The 23,948-nt window shown below is 32.0% G+C and overlaps 1 protein-coding gene across 6 annotated transcripts in view; it reads left to right on the top strand.

Moving 5' to 3' along the window:
* Window positions 1-23,948, top strand: part of CLOCK (clock circadian regulator) — a 102,266-nt gene that overhangs the window by 64,850 nt on the left and 13,468 nt on the right. For 4 of the 6 annotated variants that reach the window (XM_074275453.1, XM_074275451.1, XM_074275452.1 and 1 more), the window contains 10 exons: window positions 8,582-8,702; window positions 10,185-10,298; window positions 12,126-12,244; window positions 14,080-14,162; window positions 14,341-14,447; window positions 15,498-15,645; window positions 16,160-16,235; window positions 21,615-21,756; window positions 22,643-22,743; window positions 23,282-23,371. In XM_074275453.1, coding sequence (XP_074131554.1) covers window positions 8,582-8,702; window positions 10,185-10,298; window positions 12,126-12,244; window positions 14,080-14,162; window positions 14,341-14,447; window positions 15,498-15,645; window positions 16,160-16,235; window positions 21,615-21,756; window positions 22,643-22,743; window positions 23,282-23,371 — 1,101 coding nt within the window. The remainder of the gene's footprint in view (window positions 1-8,581; window positions 8,703-10,184; window positions 10,299-12,125; window positions 12,245-14,079; window positions 14,163-14,340; window positions 14,448-15,497; window positions 15,646-16,159; window positions 16,236-21,614; window positions 21,757-22,642; window positions 22,744-23,281; window positions 23,372-23,948) is intronic. The other 2 variants (XM_074275455.1, XM_074275454.1) reach the window with 1 other exon arrangement.

Raw genomic sequence — 23,948 nt, 5'->3', positions numbered from 1 at the left:
AGACATGATCCCTCCCCTCAAGGAGAATACTATATGGATACTATATAGGATATAGATACTATATAGACTATATAGGATTTAGTATTGAGATGTGGTTTGGATCACTTCAGAGGTTTGTTTTGGCTCTTAAGATTCTATGATCTTAAAAAGAGGCAGCTGGGTGGTGCAGTGGATAGAGCACCAGCCCTGATATCAGGAAGACCTGAATTCAAATCTGGTGTCAGACACTTCACACTACCTAGCTGTGTGACCCTAGGCAAGTCACTTAACCCTAATTGCCTCAGCCCAAAAAAAAAAAAAAAAAAAAGATTCTATGATCTTAAGCATACTAAAAGACACATATTGATAATTATGGCCCAGAGGTATATATAAGCACCAGAAACCAATAACTTTTTACAGAGGCATATGCATATCCTAGAAACATAGCCAAAAAAAAAAAAAAAAAAAGTAAATGGAACCGAAGTAGATGGATGCTACCTCCTAGATGGTGAATAACTAAAGCTTTCAAAAAAAAAAAAAAAAAATTAGGGAGAAAAGGGGATAGGAAAAAAAAAAATCCAGCCTTCCTTGATCAAGAATAAATAACATGACTATGATAATGTCATATTTCTAAAGTTCTAATAGTGAGGATCAGAAAGATGTAATACAAAATGAAATTTCAAGAGACAAGGTTCATGGGGGCATTACTCAATTTAGTGATCTGCTCAACAAACTTTTAGTTGTATGGACCTCTTATAGCTGTTGATTGATTGAATGAATGGGAAGCAAAATTCAGATGAGGACTCCTTTAGGCAATCTCTTCTGAGGAGACTTACAGTTGCATCTAGAATGGAGCTACAGCATTATATGGCTTAATTGAGGTGTTATAATAGTTTTTATTAAAAACTGATTTTCTGCTGTTATTATTTATTGGTAAGCTGGTAATATGATTATCATTCCTGTCTTTTCATTTGAAAGATTGGCAATGCAATGTATTCTAAAATAAAATTATGGATTATAAGCAAGTATTAATCATTAAAAATTAACACTAGCATATAAAATTAATAAAAAACATTTTAAAAATCAATAGTGTTTCTTACCCAGAATAAATTATCTCAGCCTATAGAATGTGTTTTGCATAGTTTTTAGATAAAGTTTTGTATGTGTTGTGTTGTTACTAATTTTCTTTCCAGTTCTTTTTCTTATAGGTCTCATTTATTTTTCATCTTTTTCCTTCCTATATTTTCATTTTACTTATAAAGTCAGTTTAAACTCTTGCTTTATGTCTTTCAAGAATTCTAGTTGAACTTGTGTTCACACTGTCTTTTTTTGAGTGTGGCTTTGCTTATAGATTTTTTTTGAATTGTTTTCTCTTTCTGAAATTGTCTCAAGCATTTTGTTCACTTTAAAGCATCCGAAGAGAATTTTTGAGTTGAATTTGTATCTTTATGAATTCTCCTATTGCTTTTTTGCGATATTGAGGGCAGTTTCAGGATCTCAAGATCTTTAAAGGTGGGAAGGTGAAAATAAGCATTTATATAGTGTTTACTGTGTGCAAAATGCTATGCTAAGTACTATTTACAAATATTATGTCATTTGAACCTTTGACAATGCTGTGAGGTAATTGATATTTCCCTTTTTCAGTTAAGGAAACTGAGACAAATAGTAACTAAATGACTTTTCTGAAGTCATAAAGCTTGTAAATATCTGATGCTATATTAGAACTCAAGAGTTTCTGGAGTCAAATTCAGTACTCTATTCACTGCACCACAAGCTTCCTCAGAAAAGCAGTCTGATCCAGGACAGTCATAAATGTTGCCATTCTGATCTACAGAAGTTCTACAAATTCTTGCGCTAACTTTGAGTCTTAGCAATACACCCCTAGTCCTGTCCTTGGTTGGAATTCCAGTGAACTGCTCCTAGATCCAGCTACTTTTCAGCTAGTTGGCAAGCTCTGCAGATTCAAAGTGACAGAACTACATGCTCCCCTTTGGTCAGAAATTCTTACTCTGCATTGTTGCTCTACAGACTTCAGCCTGGTTTGGAGGGTAGAACTAAGGCCCTGCTTTGTTCTGAGGGTCAAACACTTAGATACAGCATTCTTTTGCACTTGGTCCTTGCTCAGTACATGACCTAGGGTCTGCAAGTGAGTGCTTTAGTTCTGGACCACCATCCTTAAGCTTACATTCCATCCTCAGTCATGTACTGAATCTGTGTTCCATAACTAATTAGCAAGTAGCAGAACTGCATATTGGCACTTGTTCCTGTTCCCTGAACAAATTTGGGTCCTACTGTGTGTGGATATGGGATTTTTTTTTTTGACTGGTGCAGTTTTGACCTTTTTGACCCTACATTGGAATGCCCCACATGGCCATTCCTGGTTAGATAGATTCTATTGCCACTAACAGCAGACTTCTGTGTCTCTTTATGCTAGTCTGACTGGAAAATGAGGCATGATTTTGTTTTGGATTTCCTAACCAGGACTAAACTGGCATTTTTTTTTAAATACACTCTTATATTCTCTCTCTTTCTATATATATATATATAGATAGATATAGATATGTTTGTATACATATATCTATACATTATATATATTTATATACAAGTTTTAGAAGAGAACTTTAGGGGCATTCTTCAGGTTATGTTGCCACCTTTACTGGTCTATTTGTGTGTTTTAAAAAATATTGTAATAGTGGAATTAATTCACCCATATTTTTTCCCTAATGGTGTTAATCTAGATAATATAGTAACACTTAACAATGCAAGAAACATAATTAGCATATTACTGAATCATCCTTGTTTTCGTGCCAGTTTAAAAGAAAAATGTACATGTAGTATCCTGATCAGAAAGAAGTATTACTACTTGTAAATGTTAAAATATGAGGTCTGTAAGGGCAGGTACCATTTTTTTTGCCTTTCTTTGTTTCCCCAGTTTAATACAGTGCCTGGCTTATAATAAGTGATTAATAAATGCTTATTGAGGAGGAGGAGCCAGGACATATTAAATACTTGATTTTTGCAACTTAAATGAAGCAAGGTAATAAATTGAGACTGTAGTTTATTATTGTACATGATCACATGACTTTATAGCAAGTCTAAATTTGTGAAATAAATTCAAATATATTTTCATATGTTAGTGACTAGTGATTATAATAGAAGTTTTTTGTTTGGGAGTGTTTTTTTTTTTTTAACCTAAATAAGTTTGGAAAACCAATTAACTGATTTTGTATTAATAACTGCTTAAAAGCTTTAAGTATTAGGCATTGTATAAAGTATTGAAGTTACAAAGACAAAAATGAAACAGTACTCTGCTTCAGGAAACTAAGTTGTATTGAACAGATAAAAGCAAAGGCACAAAAAAGCATAGTTTAAGGTGTGGAATGAAGGGAGCAAGGAAGAAAATGATTGCCTACTTTAAGAAGAAAAGAGAAGTAGAAATAATTGAATGGATTTACTTCATTAATCCTTAATTAATAGGAGTCAGAATGTAGGACTAGAAGGTGATTTAAAGACCTTTGAATTCAATGCCTTGACTTTACAGATGAAGAGGTAGCCTCAGAAACATTGTTTTGTCAAAAAGATATAATGATTGATTGTTAGACCTGAGATGAGATATCTTTTCCTGATTGCTACTTCCTTCCATTACTCTGAAAGGAAAAAATTTGTTCACTAATTTTTTCAATGCTAAGAAGGTATATTTTAATATATTTGTCAAAGTTTGTTAAAAGGTTTTGTAGAACTTAGGACAGTGGCCTTTAGAAAAAAATGGCCAAACATATCCTAGCCCACCAAAATTCAGACCCAGAAAGTGCTGGTAATAAGGGATGGAGTTACCTGTTACAACAGTTACATAAAAATGTTGGGGAGACTTTTCTTGAGTTTATTTTAGAAAGGGTCAAGACTTTATTTGTTTTTTAAACATTTTGGACAGACAATGTTTTTATGTTTAGGAGTGAAGGAGGTAGAAAAAAACCTGGATTGTCTCACTTCTCTCCGAATTTAGTGTCTTTGAATTAGAATTCGATATTAAACAGAAGCTAAATGGAAAAATCCAATCTCTAGTTTGACTGGCAACAGAATCTTTCTTTAGTATGATGAGCTTCATTAAAAACAGCTAACAAGTGTAATTGAAAAGTTGATATCTAGCTCTCTTAAGTGGCTCAGTTATGGGAAAGCAAAGATGTCAGGCTAGGCCATGAACAACTCTAAGCCTACAAATATGTAGATTCACATATGTAGGTTGAGACACTAATGATAGCTAAAAGACAGTAAAAGAAAAGGGGGGAAAAAACCCCAAACGAAGTTAGTTTTATCTTTAAGAAAAAAAAAAGCCTGCCTTTTGTTTTAATAAGTATATTCATTACACATATCTTTTTCCTGGTATCTATCAAGTCAAAATTAATGCTTGAATTTTAGTTTATTTTGATAAGAACAAGCAAATCCCTGGAGTTTCAGTTTATGTTTATGAAGAGAAAGGTAGGTTTTAGCCACGCAGGAAAATTCTGCCATCTTATGGTAACTGTTCAAAATGCAGACATGAAGGTCCTGCTGAGGCTGTGAAGGGGAAATAAAGCATTTCAATGACAGTTGATGTCATTTTGTAGACTGTGTGTTTAAAAGATTTTAAATTTGTCCGCCTTTTTTTTGGATCAGGGAATTTTGGGTGAGAGATTAAGTAACTTGCCCAAAATTAAACAGGTAATTAAGCAGCAAAACCCAGATTCTAATCTAGAATCTCTGATTATAAATCTCATATTTCCCTTCTTGCTTCCCCACATATGGCATTAGGGCTAATCTGATGAATAAAGGGATTTCACACTGGTTTTCCAAAGTAACTGAAATTCCAGTTCATAAACTAATTTCTGTGGCTGATAGGCTTATCAGGAGCCATTTATTAGGAGACATAACACTTAATTTAACATGTTCTGAACTAATTTAGAGATAGTCCATTTTTAGGCTTAAAATATATTGGCAAAGCCAAAGTTATCTTCTGGGTTTTTGTAGAAGCAATAGGAAAAATTTGTCCTTTTATTTTTTAAAAATTTGTATCCTTTTATTTTGGAAAGTTGCATGGTGGATGCACAAAGAGCATAAAATAGAAGGAAGGCAGTTATGTCAATCCTACCTCTGACACAAAAGGGCTGTGACTAAGCAACTCTGATAGATTTCAGAGACAATGGCAATCTACACTGATAGAGGGAATTTCCTTACCCGGAAGTTTCCTTTACCAATGAAATCACTGCTTTTGTTTCTATCTTTAATAATATTTTGGAGAGAAAAGTACTGCTAACATCAAATTTCTCTTACTAAGAAATCCTTTCATGATGCATAGAGTGCTTTGGGAAATGTTCCCTTAATCTCTTATTCCTTAAAATTGTAGTCAGCAAATATCTGATATATGTCTGTTATATTCAAACAATCTTTTAGACATAGTCTTTACTTCCAGTTTATTCTAATGTCAAATATGGACAGATTGTATTTGTGTTTTATGAATGATCTTTATGTCTCTCGAAAGATGGAGATGTTGAGAAAGCATAGAAGGTAAATAATGTTAAATGTCAAGTGAGGGGCACAAAATATTTACTGAAATGTTACAGGATTTTGGAAAAAGATTGCTTCCTGAGCTTAGTCTAATCAGAGTGGTAGAGTTAACCACAAAGACATAGACATTAGGTTTAGTCTTTGATAGATGAGATGTTTTAGATAATTAAAAAGAGAAACCACAGAAACAGCATAAGTAAGGGTATAGAAATGATATGTACAAGACATAGGACTGGGGTGGAAAGTTTGGATAAGGGAATACTTGGGAGCAGTGAAGAAAACTTTGCAACAATGTTAAGGAGACAAACTTTATTTTATAGTAAATGGTTGGAAGGACATCTTTAAAGCAGTATTTGAACAGTGATTTGTTTAGAATATCATTTCTCATTCTTAATAGCTGGCTAAAAACAAGCCCCTTTGGGAATAGGATATAGGCTCGTTATTAATTAATTTAGATGTGGGGTAGCTGCCAACTGCCGGGCAGGGGAAGTGATGCCCAAAACAGAAGTCATCTTCCCTGAAGAGACAGTCCTGTGGTAATTGATTTTTTTTTTTCCTTCAAAGGTTTTGATACATGGTGAACATAGAGCCCTTGGCCACAGATTTAGCTTATCAACTCAGCTTTAACATGATTTAAAATATATCAATCAATTAATAAGTATTTGTTAAGTGCTTATAAAGCACTAGGCACTGTGTTAAGCACTAGGGCTACAAAAAAAAAAAAAAAGGCAAAATCAGGCCCTATTTAATTAGAAACCTACAAAATATATACAGAGTAGATAGGCGGTAACCCAAGGTGGGGGAAGCATGCCAGATTGAGCTTAACAAAATACAGTCTTTCCCATACTTTTGAAAGTGCCAATAATAACAATTTTATTATTAAAGATTTTCATTTCAAGATTTATTGTTTTTTCTTTTATGTGTAAGATTTGAAGTGGGATTGATAGTGTATGTAAATTCTACATCTCATGGATTATTATAGGCTTATAAATATACCACCTGAAGACATTGTTAATTGGGGTTTCCATTTAAAAATTTCACTCATTTCTAGATGTATTTATGTTTGTTTTGATAGCGATTTTCTCGAAGGCATTTAATATTATTTTAATCACTTTGAATTTAGATAGCAGATGTTATATAGGAGCTAAATTATTCTTATGTTATTGTACATATAGATATATTTGCCCATAAACAGAATTATGGACTTACATCTTAAATCAACAGATTTTTTTAAAATTGCTTTTGAAGATCCAAAATGACTCCAAATAAAAAAGCAATTTAGAAATACATTTCTAGATTTGGGGAAGAAAATTAAAATTCTTATGAGTTATGTTCTAATAAAAAGGATCCTCACAGAGTTTACTAGATTATTAGTAGAATCCTTTTATCAATGTTGACAGAAATAATCTTTTAAAAAATTATTTTTTAATTTAGATATAAAAAAAGAATATTTTCATAAAAGAAGATAGTATAGTAAGCCATTAATCTATTAAAAATATATAATAAATGCTACAAATTTCTTTCTATCCTTTAAAAAATTAGTTTTTTTAAAAAAATGTATGGAATAAAACAAAGTGTTTCAATAACATAGGACAAAAAATATTGTACATGAAATTGTACCTTTTTTTGGCACTAATATTAATAACCTCCCTTCCTCCATAGTCCTATTTTCTCTCCCATTAAAAAAAAATCTTGTAACAAATGTAGTTAAGCAATGTGTGTATTATAGGTGTATATGGAAACATTCATGTATTCATTTATCAGAGCTCTTAAGATATTCTTTGCAATATTATCTTTTTATAAGTTGTCTTTTTCTTTTTGATTCTACTCACATGACTTTGCAGTAGTTCCTACTTCTCAAAATTCTTTGAAATCATCCCTTTTATAATTTCTTATAATAGAATAATATTCCTTTATATTTGATATCATAGTTTGTTCAGCCTTTCCCATTTGGTTGTTGATGGTTCAGTACCAGTTCCTTTTTTTTTCTTTTCTTTTCTTTTTATTTCTTTTTATTCTTCCCTTCAGGATAGGAAATTTGTTTTACTTGTGACTATTCCTTACCAAGTTTTATCCCCACTCCCAACTTCTTCACTTTATTCCCTATTGAGCTTAAAATATTTCTATACCAAACGGTCATTCAGTCAGTCAGCAACATTAAGCACCTATTGTGTGCTACATCTACACTATGCTAAGTTCTGGGCTTATAGAAATGGACAAAAAAAAAAAATAGAGGGAGTGTGGGGGGGACAAAAATGTCAATTCCTATTTTCAAGGAGCTTATTTATAGAAAGAAATTATATCCAGGATAAATTAAACATAATCAATTGAAGGAAAACACTAGTATTAAAGAGTATTGAAAAAAGCTCCTTTAGAAGGTGGAATTTTAGCTATGACTTTGAAGGAAGCTAAGAGAGAAAAACAGGCAGATGGACACACACAGTGTCTGTCTGTGTGTGTGTGTTGATGTTATTTGTGTGTGTTTTCAGTTTTGTGTATTTCAAATAAGAATATAAATCTTCCTTCCCTCTTTATTCTGTCTTCTTATATAACTCAGGAGTAGTGAGCACTCCCTAATTTTATACACTCAGTAACGTTTGAAAGCTATAAGTTTCTGAAAGGAGATGTGTTTTTTCTCCTTCTATTAAAATGTTAACACTGCACTCTTGGATAGTCCCTAGTCTCATAAGTTGTCCTTTCTAAGTTTTTCTGAATTCTTTTGTTTGCATTTCAGAAATTCTGCTCATTTCTGGTCTTTCCATCAGAGAAATGCTTACAAAGTTCTTTATCCTTTAAAGAACTTTTCTCTTTTGTTGCTCACTCTCCCTTATTGTTATTTTCAGCTTTATATTTTTTTCTATAAGCCTTTCTTGACTTTACTCAATAAGTATTTATTAAGTGCTTATTACTATTGTCTCAGGCTATCATAATATAACGAATGGAAAGTCAGTAAGTTAAAACTTAATTATGTGCTTTTACTTGTAGCTTAATTATGTGATTTTTAATTTATGTATGTGTAATTGAACACATTGTAATTGTCTTAACCCCCCCCCTTTTTTAGTCTGATCTTGTGGATCAAAGCATATTTAACTTTATCCCAGAAGGGGAACATTCAGAAGTTTATAAAATATTATCAACTCATCTTCTGGAAAGTGATTCATTAACACCAGAGTATCTAAAATGTAAGTAGTGGGTTCATAAAGGGTACTAATGGTTTTTTTTTTACTTAATAAATCAGATAAATATAATATTTGTATAAGTGACATGTCTATATTTTTTACCTTTATCACAGATAATTTGAAATTTCTTAGATATTATTGAAATAAATTGTCTGCTTTCTAATTTACAATATGAAGTGACAAGAAGGAAGTCGTCACTGGTAACATTTAAGAGCAGTTTGCTAGAGTGTGGAAATCATATAGGGTTAAGTAAGGAATAAGAGGGTAAGAAGTGAAGGTTACCACCAGATTTGTTTCCCAAAGAATACATAAAAAAGGGGAAAAGACCTATGTGCATAAAAATATTTATAGCAGTTCTTTTTTGTGATGGCGAATAATTGGAAATTGAGGGGTGTGCATTAATTGGAGAGTGACTGAACAAGCTGTGGTATATGAATATAATTGAATACTCCTGTGCAGTAAGAAATGATAAGTGACAGAGTTCAGAAAAACCAAGAAAGACTTCTATGAACTGATAAAAAGTGGAATTAGCAGAACTAGAAGAACATGTATGTAGTATCAGTAACAATGTGTGAATGTTATAAATGCTTAGTTCTTCTTAGCAATATACTCATCCAAGATAGTTGTAAAGGAGCCATGATAGAAAATGTTATTCACATCCAGAGAAAGAAATAGTGGACTCTGAATGTAGAGTGAAGCATCCTGTTTTTACCTTTTTCCCCCCATGCTTTCCTTTCCCTTTCCCTTTCCTTTCCTTTCCTTTCCTTTCCTTTCCTTTTCCTTTTCCTTTTCCTTTTCCTTTTCCTTTTCCTTTTCCTTTTCCTTTTCCTTTTCCTTTTCCTTTTCCTTTTCCTTTTCCTTTTCCTTTTCCTTTTCCTTTTCCTTTTCCTTTTCCTTTTCCTTTTCCTTTTCCTTTTCCTTTTCCTTTTCCTTTTCCCTTTCCTTCCTTCCTTCCTTCCTTCCTTCCTTCCTTCCTTCCTTCCTTCCTTCCTTCCTTCCTTCCTTCCTTCCTTCCTTCCTTCCTTCCTTCCTTCCTTCCTTCCTTCCTTCCTTCCTTCCTTCCTTCCTTCCTTCCTTCCTTCCTTCCTTCCTTCCTTCCTTCCTTCCTTCCTTCCTTCCTTCCTTCCTTCCTTCTTTCTTTTTTTCTTTTCTTTCACAACTGTGACTATTATAGAAATAGATTTTACATGATTGCACAAAAATAGCCTAAATCAAATTGCCTGCCATTTTAGGAAGAGTGGAAATGAGGAGGGGAGAAGAAAAAATTAAAACTCTCAACATTTTGTAAAAATGAATGTTAAATGTTGAAATGAATGTTTTTATATATAACTGGAAAAAATAAAATACTATTTTTTAAAAAGTGACAGCAACAGGAAGGATAGATACAAGGAATTTGGCATTAAAATGAAGGAAAGAGATTACATGGAGAGCCAAATGAGAAGTTAAAAATATTTTTTAATTAGTAATACCTTTTTTGCTTCTCAGCAAAAAATCAGCTTGAATTCTGTTGCCACATGCTCCGAGGAACAATAGATCCAAAAGAACCACCTACATATGAATTTGTGAAGTTTATAGGAAATTTCAAATCTTTGAACAATGGTAAGTTCCCAGAGAATGATTCTTATATTGGAATGTTTAATTTGAAATTAAGACTTAAAATTTGTGTCATAAATTTATACTGGCTAAACTCAGTCTGTTCATCAAACCTTCCACTCTTTACTTGCCATTCTCATTTCCCACATTGACTGTTTTCAATCTTTTCTCTTTTCGCTATACTCCCAACCCCATATGTAGATATGACAAATTCTACTTCCATGAGACATGGAGGACACCTAACAGGCCTTTTTTCAATTTCTTAAAAAACTCAGCATCTTCTGCCATTCCTCATTTCCTTCTAATCATAGATGGAAAAGGTATACTTCTTCCTCATTAAAGTTTCCTGTGATTGTGAAATCTTAGTCCTGCTTTCCTCACTCCATCCACAACTTTCTTGTTCCAGAAATTGTTCCCTTCATTTTGGGTGTTTTCATCTTTCTATTTCTGCTGGTGCTTTTCTATTGTCCTAATGTCCAGATTTCTCTAAATTCTCCAAACCCTCCCTTTAATCTTTACTTTACATGCTATCCAGCTAAAAATCCATTCTTTGTCCTCTCCACTACCAAACTCTCCTTTGTGAACGTGTGCAAAGCATTTTAATCTTGCTGAACCTCAACTTGTCATCTTAAATGTGAGAGGACTTCTAAGTAAGGCTCCTGTGAGCTGTAATTCTATGCTTCAATAATCCTCAGTCTTTTTACAAAAGTTCCAACTTCCAAACTGACCGTCACCTGAACCTTTTTCTGAGCATTTCATGTTGTTTACTGTGACTTTTTTTACATGTCCTCTCCCGTGGATTCAGACATAGTTTTTCTCTCCTGGCTTCTCTTCTTAGCCACTCTGCTTCTTCTCTCTGTCTCCAGCATCTTTGCTTGGCAGTTCTTATGGGTTCAGCTATCAGCTACTTTCAAAAGACTCCCCAATCTTTTCCCTCCACTGACTTGCATCTCTTTCTGCTTATAGCATATATCCATTCCAATGTACCAGTAATACCATAGTTAATCAAATTACTTATTTTCCCCCTCACCCTCTTTGTCTTCATGTATTTATTGTTTCTTACAAGGACTTGTGTTTCAGACCACCCTAGGACATAGGTCTACATAATTATTATTTGTCTCACTATTGAAATTGTCTCCTCATAGATTTTCCCCCCACCAGTATGCTCTTTATTTCAACCTGTTCATATAACCTCCTATCTTTCTTTACATATCTTACAGTTACATATAGCATTCTTGCTCAGAAATTCTCAGTATCTCCCTTTGGCTTACAAAATAAACTTTAGCCTCTTTTGCCAACCATTCAAGGCCCTCCACAAGGAAGTGTCACTCTACTTTTCTATCCTTACCATATAGTGCACCCCTCTGACCAGTGTTTTAGGTAAATTGGACTACTATGCCCTAACCTATATTCTTCCATCTCTGTTACTTTGCTTAGGCTCAACCCTAAGCCTGGAATGTTTTTCTCTTTCCTTGATGAAATCCTTTCTTTAAAAGTCAATTCACATTGCCCTCTCCTCCATAAACCCTTCCCTTGTTCTGTCTGGTAATGACCTTTTCCTCATCAGATCTCTTTGCTAGTGAGATGTTTTATGTCATGTTGAAGTAGTTATGGTTCACAGTTATCTGTATATTATTATTCCTATATTAAGCTGTAAGCTCTGTAAGGGGAGGAGCCAAGACATAGAAACTTCTTATCTCCTTTAGCACCTTCCACTCCTCTCACAGCAGTTGGCTAATGTTTAATGTTTAATTGAATGGCATCGACCAAGAGAATAGAAGTTTAAAATAGATGAAATAACTGCTGATATTTTTTTCTTTGTCATTCATTCAGTATCCAGTTCATCACACAATGGTTTTGAAGGAACCATACAGCGATCCCATAGGCCTTCCTATGAAGACAGAATTTGTTTTGTAGCTACTGTTAGGTTAGCTACACCTCAGTTCATTAAGGTATGTTTAGAATTTTGCTTCCCAATAGGATATTATTTCAGCCTGTCATTTGAACTATCTGCATTCTTTCCTATTTCTAGAATAATAAAAACTGAAATACATTGAAGTCTGGAACTTATGAACTGTTGAGTATGTACAATCCATTATAGCATTTTGCAAATAGTTGTTTAAATCCTGTCATTATCATTCAATTCCATAATTTTTATAGTTATGATAATTTGTATTTATGTGGTGTTTTAATGCTCATAAAATTTTATCCTTACAATAGTCTTGTGAGGTAGTTAATACAAATACTATCCCCTTTCACAACTGAGGAGGCTCAGGCTCAATAATTAAATAATGAGCCCTTGGATCCAAACCTATATATGAGCTACTGGGGAGATTCCATCTTTAGTTCTCCTTTTACTGTACCAAAGGTGTTTCTTTAGATTCATTGCAGTGAAGTCATATGTGTACTTTAAGTGCATATTGTTATTTGTTTACTGATTTCCGCATTTTTTGAATACCATTATACTTTTATAACAGCATAGTTAGCTCTTTCTAATCATGGTGAGGAAAAGTCAAGAGTCTAGATAATAATCTTAAATAGCTGATTTTTAAAATATTAATTGTACTTTAAAATGCCATCATTATCTTATTGCTATAAATTTACTCTCATTTTATTAGTGAATTATTCTTATTTTATTAATAAATTGAACTTGCATTTATTGAAAATAAAGCAACCAAAGATGAGAAGAAGATGAATTCAACATATGCTAGAAGAAATTTAAGATTTAAGAGTTATGAATATAGTGCCTGGGTGAATGGAGATAAGTCAGATCAAAACTTTTCAGACCTCAATTTTCTCAGGTAAAAAGTGAAAGGGGTAGTTTAGGTGAATGTTAAGGTCCTTTCAATGCTAAACTTACATGATCTTCTTTGAGACATTCACAAGAGAATGTCCTAATATGGATGATCAATAGTTGATTATTCCACCTGAATTTGTTAAAGATTCATTGAATAGTCGATGTGTCCAAGTGTTTCCTTCAGAAACAAGTAGCTTGATCTACCAATAAAAAAACATTCTCTTTCCTTTTTCTACTGCTCATTCTTGCAATGGGTATCTCAGCCTTTCAAATCTAGCCCTTGACTTTTCTCTGTCCCTCAAAATGTTGTGATAGAGGTTGATCAGTATGTGTCAGAATCACAACTATAACTCTACCATCATTTCCCAAAAGCACTTTGGTGGCAGTTGGGTTGCCAGACAACCCCTCCATGCATTCTCTTTTCCCATGGCCTGGGGGCAGTAATGACCATGGGCTTCTAGGGTTTGTCCTTATTCTCTTTCCTAACCTGAAATCCTGTAAAAGGATAAAGGACTTCAGTGCTTAATAGTACAGATATTTTAATAGCTTGTCTTACTTAGATCTCATAGCTTATTCTGGGCCGCTTCTCCAAATACTAGAAAACTGAATTGACCTCTCACATGTGCTTTTCTACATCATAATGTAAGTCCTCCATGGAAGTTCCACCAAGTGCTCATTTTCATCTGGTTCCTTTAATCTCTAAGAGAGAACACTGGACCATTCCATTTGCTATATCTTGTTCACAATACATGCCTCCAATGAGGTCTTTTACTCCATACCTCATATCCCAGTAAGCATTGGAAACATGCTGTAACCCTCTCTGTCTGCCAGGTTTACTTTGCCCTAAAACTTTTGAAATGTTCATTTATCATTCATTGCCAGCTAGGTTTTTATAACAATATACACAATTAAGATCATTCTGAATTATTCAGGAAAATATTTCTAAATTATGATCCATTTTAAGACTTTTTTTTATTTGCTTATTTATAGGAAATGTGCACTGTTGAAGAGCCCAATGAAGAGTTCACATCCAGACATAGTTTAGAATGGAAATTTCTCTTCCTAGATCACAGGTAGGATCTAAGAAAAAAATTTAGGGAAACAGACATTATATTTTTTCAAGCTAATCAGAATTGGCTTTGGAATTTTTATGCATTTTTCTAAAATTTATCTACCAAAAGATTTTACTAGTTGTGTGAGTTTATCACAATAAGGTTAACTGCCTTTTTTTTTTTTTAATGTTTAATCTAGGGCTCCTCCCATAATAGGATATTTGCCATTTGAAGTTCTGGGGACATCAGGGTATGATTATTATCATGTGGATGACTTAGAAAATTTGGCAAAATGCCATGAACATTGTAAGTAAATGTTAATATTTCACTGTATTCATAACATTTCTCAACTATTGAAATCTTCATAATAGAGGATAAGAGAAAGTTATTAGGATGTGATAATTTTTAGTATATGAGTAAAAAATGGGGAATTTCACTGCATATTTATATTTGCATTGAGATTGGTAAATAAGGGCCATAAATAATAGTGTTAATTTTCTGTTACTTGTAATGTTAAATAGCATATCACAAATATTATATAATGAGCAAGTTATATCCTTACGATGAACATTCTTTTGGAAATTGAAATGGTTTGTTAGGCTGATTGCTATTTATTTACTGAGTAAAATACTATTTCATGAAATTGAAGTTTGCAAAGATATAAATTATGTATTGAGAGAATCCACCAAAACACATTTCTTTTTTTGTTTTTGATTTTTTAAAAATGTGTCAATATTGTTTTATCTTAAAAAATAAAATACTTTAAAGCTAAATTTGATACTTAAGTCTTTGTTTTCCTGTACTGACTGAGTACAGCCCTCTAAATAAAGCAGGTTAAATAGCTATGCTAAAACTCAAAGAAAATTTTGTTTGAGTGAAGCAGTTTCACGTGTAAAGAAAATATATTTATTACTGAATATTTAGTTTAGGCCAGGAGACTGCCTACCAGGAGCAAATTCCCCAGTTCAGTTTGATTAACAGAAGTCCACAATGTGTATGCTTGATTGATTTGAAATCAGTTATTTATTACAAATAAAACAAAACAACAGACAAGACTAGACCTCTCTTTCTTAACTGTGTGTTTATATGCACATGCATGAGGGGTGTGTGTGTGTGTGTGTGTGTGTGTGTGGTGACATAATTTTGAGTTAAATAATAACAGATTAACTGTTTAACTGAATCATGAAATTACTTCTGGGGAGTGTTTGTTTTTGACTGAATCACTGTAGATGGCAGAGTTTGTGGAAGTCAAGTTTTCATAGAGTCTTTAAGAAAGTATAAGCTTTTGTATGGAAATCATTCCTAATAATTAAAGATATAAATCAAGAAAAAAATTGTTTTTTTTTCCTCCTCTAGTAATGCAATACGGGAAGGGCAAGTCCTGTTATTATAGGTTCCTGACAAAAGGGCAACAGTGGATTTGGCTTCAAACTCATTACTATATCACTTATCATCAATGGAATTCAAGGCCAGAGTTTATTGTTTGTACGCACACAGTAGTAAGGTAATAGTTCCTTTAGAGAGTCTTAGATAATAGTTAATAATAAATTTAGTAACATTGTTAATTAAAAGGAAATAAAATATGTTTGTGGTTTTTAAATCGCCATTTTTTAAAAAACCAATATTAGCAAGAGAAAAAAAAAGTAATAGAAATTATCTTAAAAGTATAATCATAATATTTTGTAACTTCTGGAAGAAAGCATAACATTAATGTATATACAGAATTCAACTAGATTTACTTTTAGAAGTAAAAGTGGGGATTTTCAATATTAACTTTCTCTTCACTTACTAATTCATTAGTAATAATTTTCAGCAATATATATAAATTTGGGGTTATTTAAGAGAAGTATTGTTTTTGAAAAGGGAATTAAAAACTGTAGGTCTAGTTTTGATGTGTGTTTCACAAAGAAAAGACTGTAGAAATATTTCACAAGTGACTAAGCAAAGATCAAAAGTAAAGTTTTAAGTGATCAGAGTGACAGTATTATGTGTTCTTATATGTTTATTTCCCTTTTCAGTTATGCAGAAGTTAGAGCTGAAAGGCGACGTGAGCTTGGCATTAAGGAGTCTCTTCCTGAGATAGCAGCTGACAAAGTAGGTTTCTTAACATTTATAACAAATAGATGTATTTTCATTCATTATAATAATTTAAGAAGTAGCATTTTAAATTAAAATTATTTTACTTTTATGTTCCTCAAACTTTGTTTATAAAATGAAAATGGTTTGTTTTGAGCAGATTGAAATGATTAAATCTTAACTTAGAGGAAGAGATTTGGAATGGCAAGAACTCTTGTTATATCTACAGCCTACTGAAATTTGGTGGAAAATATGAGGGAGCTTAGGAGTGTAAGAAGATATTATTATTAGTTATTTTATACACTTATTATTCTGTGGCTCTGGTCAGGTCACTTAATCTTTATTTACCCCATTTTCCTCAACTGTAAAATGGAACTGATAACAGCAGCTACCTTGAAGAGAATCAAATGAGGTAGTTGTAAAAAGTGCTTAATGTGGAGTTTGTCAAATGCTTCCCTTCCCTTTCACCTCTTCCCTTTCTTAAGGGCAGGGGATCCAGTTTGATTAAAATATTTATGTCTTGGGCAAGTTACCTAAAAAGAATGTCCTTTTAATGTGAGGATGTCCTTTTATCTTTCTATGTCACTTTTTTCTTAGAGAAGATGTTGACTTGATGTGGAAATTATTTTCTCCAGATGTGAGGAATATCTTTGATGTCTGAGAAAGATTACTTTCGTTGACTGCCTTCTGTCCTTTCCAGCTTCATTTTTCTGTGCTATCTGTATAATCCCTCTGATGCTGCTTATCCCTTTCCATTATTGATGCTTGGAAACTGACTTTTTTGTGTATAGGAGGGGTGATTTTTATCATCCTCTTCCCTATTAATTATGTTTACACAAAGCTTAATAGGATAAAGAAAAGAATTTAGTAATCACAAATGAGTTAATTTCTAACAGTTTTTCAGATAACAGGATCTTAAATTTGGAGCTGAAAGAAACCTAATCCAGCACCTTTATGTTACTTACTATTTTGAGAGACACCTCTCAAATCAAGCTCAAGGCATTGTTTCATCATTCCTACAACCATAGCTTAAAACCCTTCACCAGCACCCTTAACCTTCATAGACATTTTGCTGAAATGGGATTGTAAAAACAATTATGATAAAACATTTCCTTCAGAAATATGAAGTCCTTTTATGATTATACATGACATCAGTGGGAAGAGAGGGCATATACATAGATGACACTAATAGAGAAGCACAAACTTGGGGAACGTTAGTGTCCGAGACAACTCATGGTGTCCATTTTGCTCTTATCTCTCCTGGGAAGGTCATTCAGCTGGACTACGTAGTCTCTACCTGCCCTGGTCCAAAGTTTTATTTCTTATATGCCAATCCTCCAGTAGTCTATCTATAATTGTCTCTCCTCTCTGCTCTCATTAAGGCTATCTCCTTCCTGGACTCTTCATTTAGAATATATGTCCTACTTCTTTTTAGAAGGACTATCTACAGTCAACAATCCTTTGGCCAGCCATCAAATAGTTTCATTCTAATTATATCACACTTTACTCAGTGTCTTCAGCAAAGGAATTATGGAATGAGTTATGAAGTATAAACACTTATTTTCTCTTCATTTTAAGACCTGACCACTTCATTATCTTTTATCTTCCCGATGCTTCCTGTGATTATCTATCAGGCTGTCAGGAAAGCATTCTGATCAACTCTGCTCCCTCCCCACATTTATCAGCAAACAGAGGCATAATGAGGTTAAGTGATTTCCACAAATGTTTGAGACATCACCATCAGAGTTTATAGTTCAAAGTGATACCGATGCTATATAAAAATGGAAGTAAACTTGCATAAATTGACTTTGGACACTTGTATGGCTCCAGTTTGGAGTTTCATAATATAATAAAACATAAAAAACTTAATTTCATTTGATACTGTTGTTATTACTTTATTTGAAATATTATTGAAGTGATTCAGGGCCAATCCCAATAGATTTGTGATGGAGAGAGCCATCTACATCTAGAAAGAGAACTATAGGAACTAAATGTAGATCACAACATAGTATTTTCATTTTTTTGTTGTTGTTTGCTTGCCTTTTTTTTTCTTTTTCATTTTCTTTGCCCTTTTTGATCCAATTTTTCTTGTGCAGCATGATGGGCAATATGATAATTGTGGAAATATATTTAGAAGAATTGAACATGTTTAAACTATCTTGCATTATTTGCTTTCTGGGGGAGGAGGAAAAAGGAGGGAAAAAATTTGGAGCAAAAGGTTTTACACAGGGGGTGAATAGTGAAAGCTATCTTTGCATGTATTTTGAAAATAAAAAGCCATTATTAGTGATAAAAAAGGGAAAAAATATAGAATTCTGGAAAAGAAATTAGATTCAAGATATCTATTTTCTCTTTTTAGGAAAAAGAAAAATTCTTTATTACAAATATGCATAGCAAAGCAAAGGAAATTCTGTCATTGATTGTATACAGAAGTATAAATGTCTCATTCTGTATCTTAAATCTCAATCAGGTGGCAGATAGTATGTTTCATCATGCTCCTTTGGAGTTTTGGATAGTCAAGATATTATTGTTTGTATAGTATTGATCATAGTTCTTACAACTTTCCAAGTTGTTTGTCTTTACAGTAGTATTACTGTATAAATTGTTTTCTGTCATTTGTTCTTCATTTAATTATCAGTTTATAGAGGTCTTCAGATTTTTTATACTTATAATATTGATGTTATAGTATAAATTGTTCTTCTGGTTTGTTTACTGTATTCTGAATACAACTATATATGTTTTTTTCTTTGAAATTATATATTTTTTGATTTCTTAGAATATTTCATTTAGTATTCTGCTACATTCATAACCACAACTTAATCAGTCATTTCTCATTTATTCCTTTAGTTCCCAGTTTTTTACCACCATAAAATATGTTGTACACGTAGGACTTTTTAGGCCCACCCATGTTATAGCTAAATTAGAAGGCATACAGTATTTTTTCATGTTTTAATATTTTTATTTTCCTCAGTTATATGTAAAACAATTTTCTCCACTTGTTTTTAAAACTTTGAGTTCCAGATTCTTTCCTTTCCACTCCACCCACACCCACCCCATCTCCCATTAAGAAGGCCCATGTGAAGTAATGCAAAATATTTCCATTAATGTTGCAAAAGAAAATGTAGATCTTCTGTTCCTTCCCCCCCAAAAAACAAAAACAAAAACAAAACCCTTCAAGAAAAAAAGAAAGTATGCTTCAATGTGTATTCAGATGCAATCACTTCTTTCTTTGGATATGGATAGCATTTTGTATCATAAGTCCTTCAGAGTATCTTGGATCATTGGACATACACTATTCAGTAACTTTTTGTTAATAATTCCAAATTTCTTTTCAGAATTTTTGTACTTAGCTATAGGTACATCAACCAATTCATCATTGTACCTGTTATATATACTTCCAGCCCCTTAAACATTTATCATTTTCTTTTTTCATCGTTTTGGTTAAAAGAGAAAAAAAAAAAAAACTATAGACTTAATGTCCCTAATGAACATTGATAGAAAATTTTTAAATAAAATATTAGCAAAGGACATATAAGAAATATTAGCAAAACAACATTTTTTCAATGATTATATACTATGACCAGTTTGGATTTGTAACAGCAATGCAGAGTTTATTTAATATTAGGAAGTCATAAGTTTAATTAACCATGTTTATAACAAAATCAATAAAAAAAATATACAATTATATCATTAGATGCAGAAAAAGCTTTTTACAAAATATAATGCCTATTTCTGTCAAAATACTAGGGAAACATAAGAATATATGAACCATTCCTTAAAATAATAAATAGCATATATCTAAAATCAAGAGCTTCCATTACACATAATAGAAAGTATAATATTCCCATAAAATCAGAATGTTCTTTATTACCCCTGCTATTTGACATAGTATTAGAGACAAGAAAGTAAAATTGGTGGGAAAAGTATAGGTAAAGAAGCAGCAGAATTTTCACTTTTTTAGGTGTTATTATAGTGTATTTAACTCCATAACTGTCAACTAAAAATTAAATGAAACAACAAGGGACTTAAGCATATTTTCAAGATATAAAATTAATCCATGCAAATTATCAGGAAAAGAAAGAGAAGTTCCACTTAAAATAATTATGAGTATACAATAACTAATCCAGTACTAACTATATGGGTGTTTACTCTTAATATAACATGAAAATTGTAAATACAACTTCAAATCATGGGTTATAAAAATACAGACCTAAATAATTGGAAAATATTAATTATTCTTGGATAAGAAAGGCCAATTTAATAAAAATTACGGAACTACATAAATTTATTTACTTATTCAATGTCATACCAATTAAACTATCATAAAGAATCAAATAAAATAACATAAATATGGAATTAGAATTTCAAAAAATAATGAAATTCATGTGGTGACAAGAAAGATAAGATTCTTGGAAATAATCAGAAACAGTGAGAAGGAAGAGGGTCTAGCAGTACCAAATCTCAGTCTTTACTGTAAAACGAGATTTTCAAGACAATTTATTATTGGTTAAAAAATAGAGATTGATCAGTAGCACAGAATAAGTAAGTCACATGTAGAAGCGTCAGTCTCTATTACCATTGTATTTGTAAACTGAAGACAGTGGCTGCTGAGAAACAATCCCTAACACAGACTTCTGGGAAAATTGGACAGTAGCATGAGAAAAATTAAATTTAGACCAATACTGATTTACATTTCATGCCATGAAAAACTTCTGTTGGATTGGTGATCTAAATTAGAGAAGTGTGGGAAAAAAATCATGTAATCAGATTGATGGATACAATATAAGTTCATTACCAAACTAAAGATAGAGAAGATCAGAGAAGATAAGATAGATAATTCTCATTACAGAAGACTAAAAAGTTTCTGTAGAAACAGGTCTAATACAACTAAGAGTAAAAGGGAAACAGTGAACTGTGAAATGTTTTTGCAATGAGTTTCTCTGATAAAGATCTCATTTTCAAGATATATAAGGAACTGATCACATTTATAATAAGAGCCCTTCTCCAATTGATATATGTCCTAAAGATATAAATTGTTATCTTAAGGCAAGAAACCCAGACTTCTATAGCCATATAAAAAATTGCTCCAAAATATTGTTAGAAAAATGTAAATGAAAGCAATTCTGAGATTTCATTTCATGCCCATGATGTTTATTCTCTGTCCAATGACTGACTTTTAGATGAATCTGTATGATGTATAAAATGATATTAATGGTGTTTGTCCCCTGCTTGTACATGAGAACTAACATTTTGAATGCTTTGGAGAAAGGTCTGCTTTGCTGATAAGAGTGAAAAAGTAACAAAATTTTTAAAATATATATTTCAGAATGAATTGTTTGTCTTTGAAACAAATCACAACAGAGTACTTATTTTGATAATAATTATTTGTCTTTTTAGAGCCAAGACTCTGGATCTGATAATCGTATTAACACTGTTAGTCTCAAAGAAGCATTAGAAAGATTTGATCACAGCCCAACTCCTTCTGCTTCATCCAGAAGTTCACGGAAGTCCTCTCATACCGCAGTGTCAGATCCTTCCTGTAAGTACTGATGAAGTGCCTCTCTTTAAAGAATGGCAACCCACTTTTTCTTTTCATCTCATTTTTCACAGTAGCATAATTCTGAAGCGGTCTTTAGTTTTAGAAATTGTGGTATGAAGGTTTTGAAGCGTTAAATAGAACTTAGATGTGTTCAGCTGTGTCCAATTCTTTGTGACCCTATTTGAGGTTCACTTCTCACAGTTACTGGAGTGGTTTATCATTTCTTTCCTTTATAGATGAGGAAACTTAGGCAAACAAGGTTAAATGACTTGCCCAGGATCACACAGTTAGGAAGTATCTGAATTGGATTTGAACTTAGGGCTTCCTGACTCCAAGCCCAGTGTTCTACTCACTGTGGTGCCCAGCTGCCCTAATTAAAATCACAAATGTTTGTATTTCTGCAACATATATTAATTGTTCAGTTTTTAAAAGAATGAGTGCTTAAGTCATCAGTTAAATACATGTAAAGTTTTGATTTTTTTTTCATTACTCATTCAAAAAAAGTTTCTTTCCCTTTTGTAGGAGAGACAACAAATGTTACATGTTCATTTTTATAACTTTGTTATTTCCAGTAACCTTACAAATTTGATGTACTTTTTAGAATATTCTGACCACAAGAAGACAGCTTTATAGGTTTCATCCAATCTGCAAATACTTTTTCAGGATGAAGTTGTTTTTCTACATTGAACATTTTATATGCTCAATTAAAAGAATAGAAATATAAATGGATAATTATATTTAAATATCTAAAAATGAATTTGTATTAAAAAATGTTTACTGAAAGATATTTTGAAACAAATGTCAGGAAAATTTTTGTAAATTCTAATGAATATATATATTTTTTTTATTATTATTATTTTTTTTTTTTTTTGCTTTTTAATACCAGCAACACCAACAAAGATAGCAACAGATAATAGCACTCCTCCCAGACAACATTTACCTGGACATGAAAAAATAGCTCAAAGAAGGTCATCATTTAGTAGTCAGGTAAAGTCTTACATGAATAATTTTCTTTAAAATATTTTTATAAACATTCACATAAAGAAGATCTATGGTACTTATTTACTATTCTCTCCAAAGAGATAAAGATGGAACATCCACATTTACCTGTAGACCTAAATGTTTTATGAAATATTTTCCATTTAAAAAATACTTAAAACTATTTTTAAGTTAAAAATATATAGGTTAACTTATTGTAAGAAAACATGTTTAAAGATGAGTGTTCTTAAAATCTAAATTTTATTTTCATTTGTAAAGAATGTTTATATGACTTTTATGGAAATATGTACAACTTCATATGGGTCTTCTCAATGATGGATGTGAGGAAGAAGGAGAAGAATCTGGAACTCAAAATTTTAAAAACAAATGTTTTACGTGTAACTAGGAAAATAATTTTTTTTAATTAATGAATAGAAAAAGTTTAGTAAAGATGTAAATAAATAAAGGAATATTTATTTCAAGTAGAAGTGTTTATGTAAAAAAAAAATCCCAAACCAATATTGTTATTATTATTGTTTTTTCCTAGTCCCTAAATTCTCAATCTGTTGGTCAGTCTTTAGCACAGCCAATGATGTCTCAAGCTACAACTTTACATATTCAACAAGGAATGTCACAGGTATGAAAATGAATTTTGGTTTTGTTTGATTATTGTAAATGAATTGTGTTCAGGTTAATTATTACACTTTTGAGATTTCAACTTTATGTAACTTGTTCATTTAATATGCATATTTGAGATGGAAAAAATATAGTTCTTTTTCTTTCACTGTAGAAAAGGCAATTGAATAACTTGCTTTTGTTTGAAAGGTTACTGAGATTAGAGATATAGTTAAGACAATATACATTGCCTTATACATAGTAAATGTTCATTATGTGCCTGAATGAATGATCCTAATTTCCAATTTGACATTTACCACCTCTGATTATAGCTTGAATTTTCAAGACACATTCTGAAGTTGAAAGACAAAACTCCACTTGTTTTTTACATCCATTTCTCTGTGATGAACCATGAATAATCAATAGGTAATCTGCTTAACATGTAAAAGAAATAATAATTTACATTCTATTCTTGGTAGGGAGAAAGGAAAGTACAGATAGTTCTCCTTTAATATCCCTTGGATAGAGTGTTGGGTCTGGACTTGGGAAGACCCGAGTTCAAATATATATGCCTCTAGTTATATGCCTGTCATTTGAAT

This window comes from Sminthopsis crassicaudata, chromosome 6, assembly GCF_048593235.1.
Source record: "Sminthopsis crassicaudata isolate SCR6 chromosome 6, ASM4859323v1, whole genome shotgun sequence".
NCBI lineage: Eukaryota > Metazoa > Chordata > Mammalia > Dasyuromorphia > Dasyuridae > Sminthopsis > Sminthopsis crassicaudata.
Note: the sequence above shows the minus strand (reverse complement) of the source record. Positions and strands in the feature narration are given on the sequence as shown.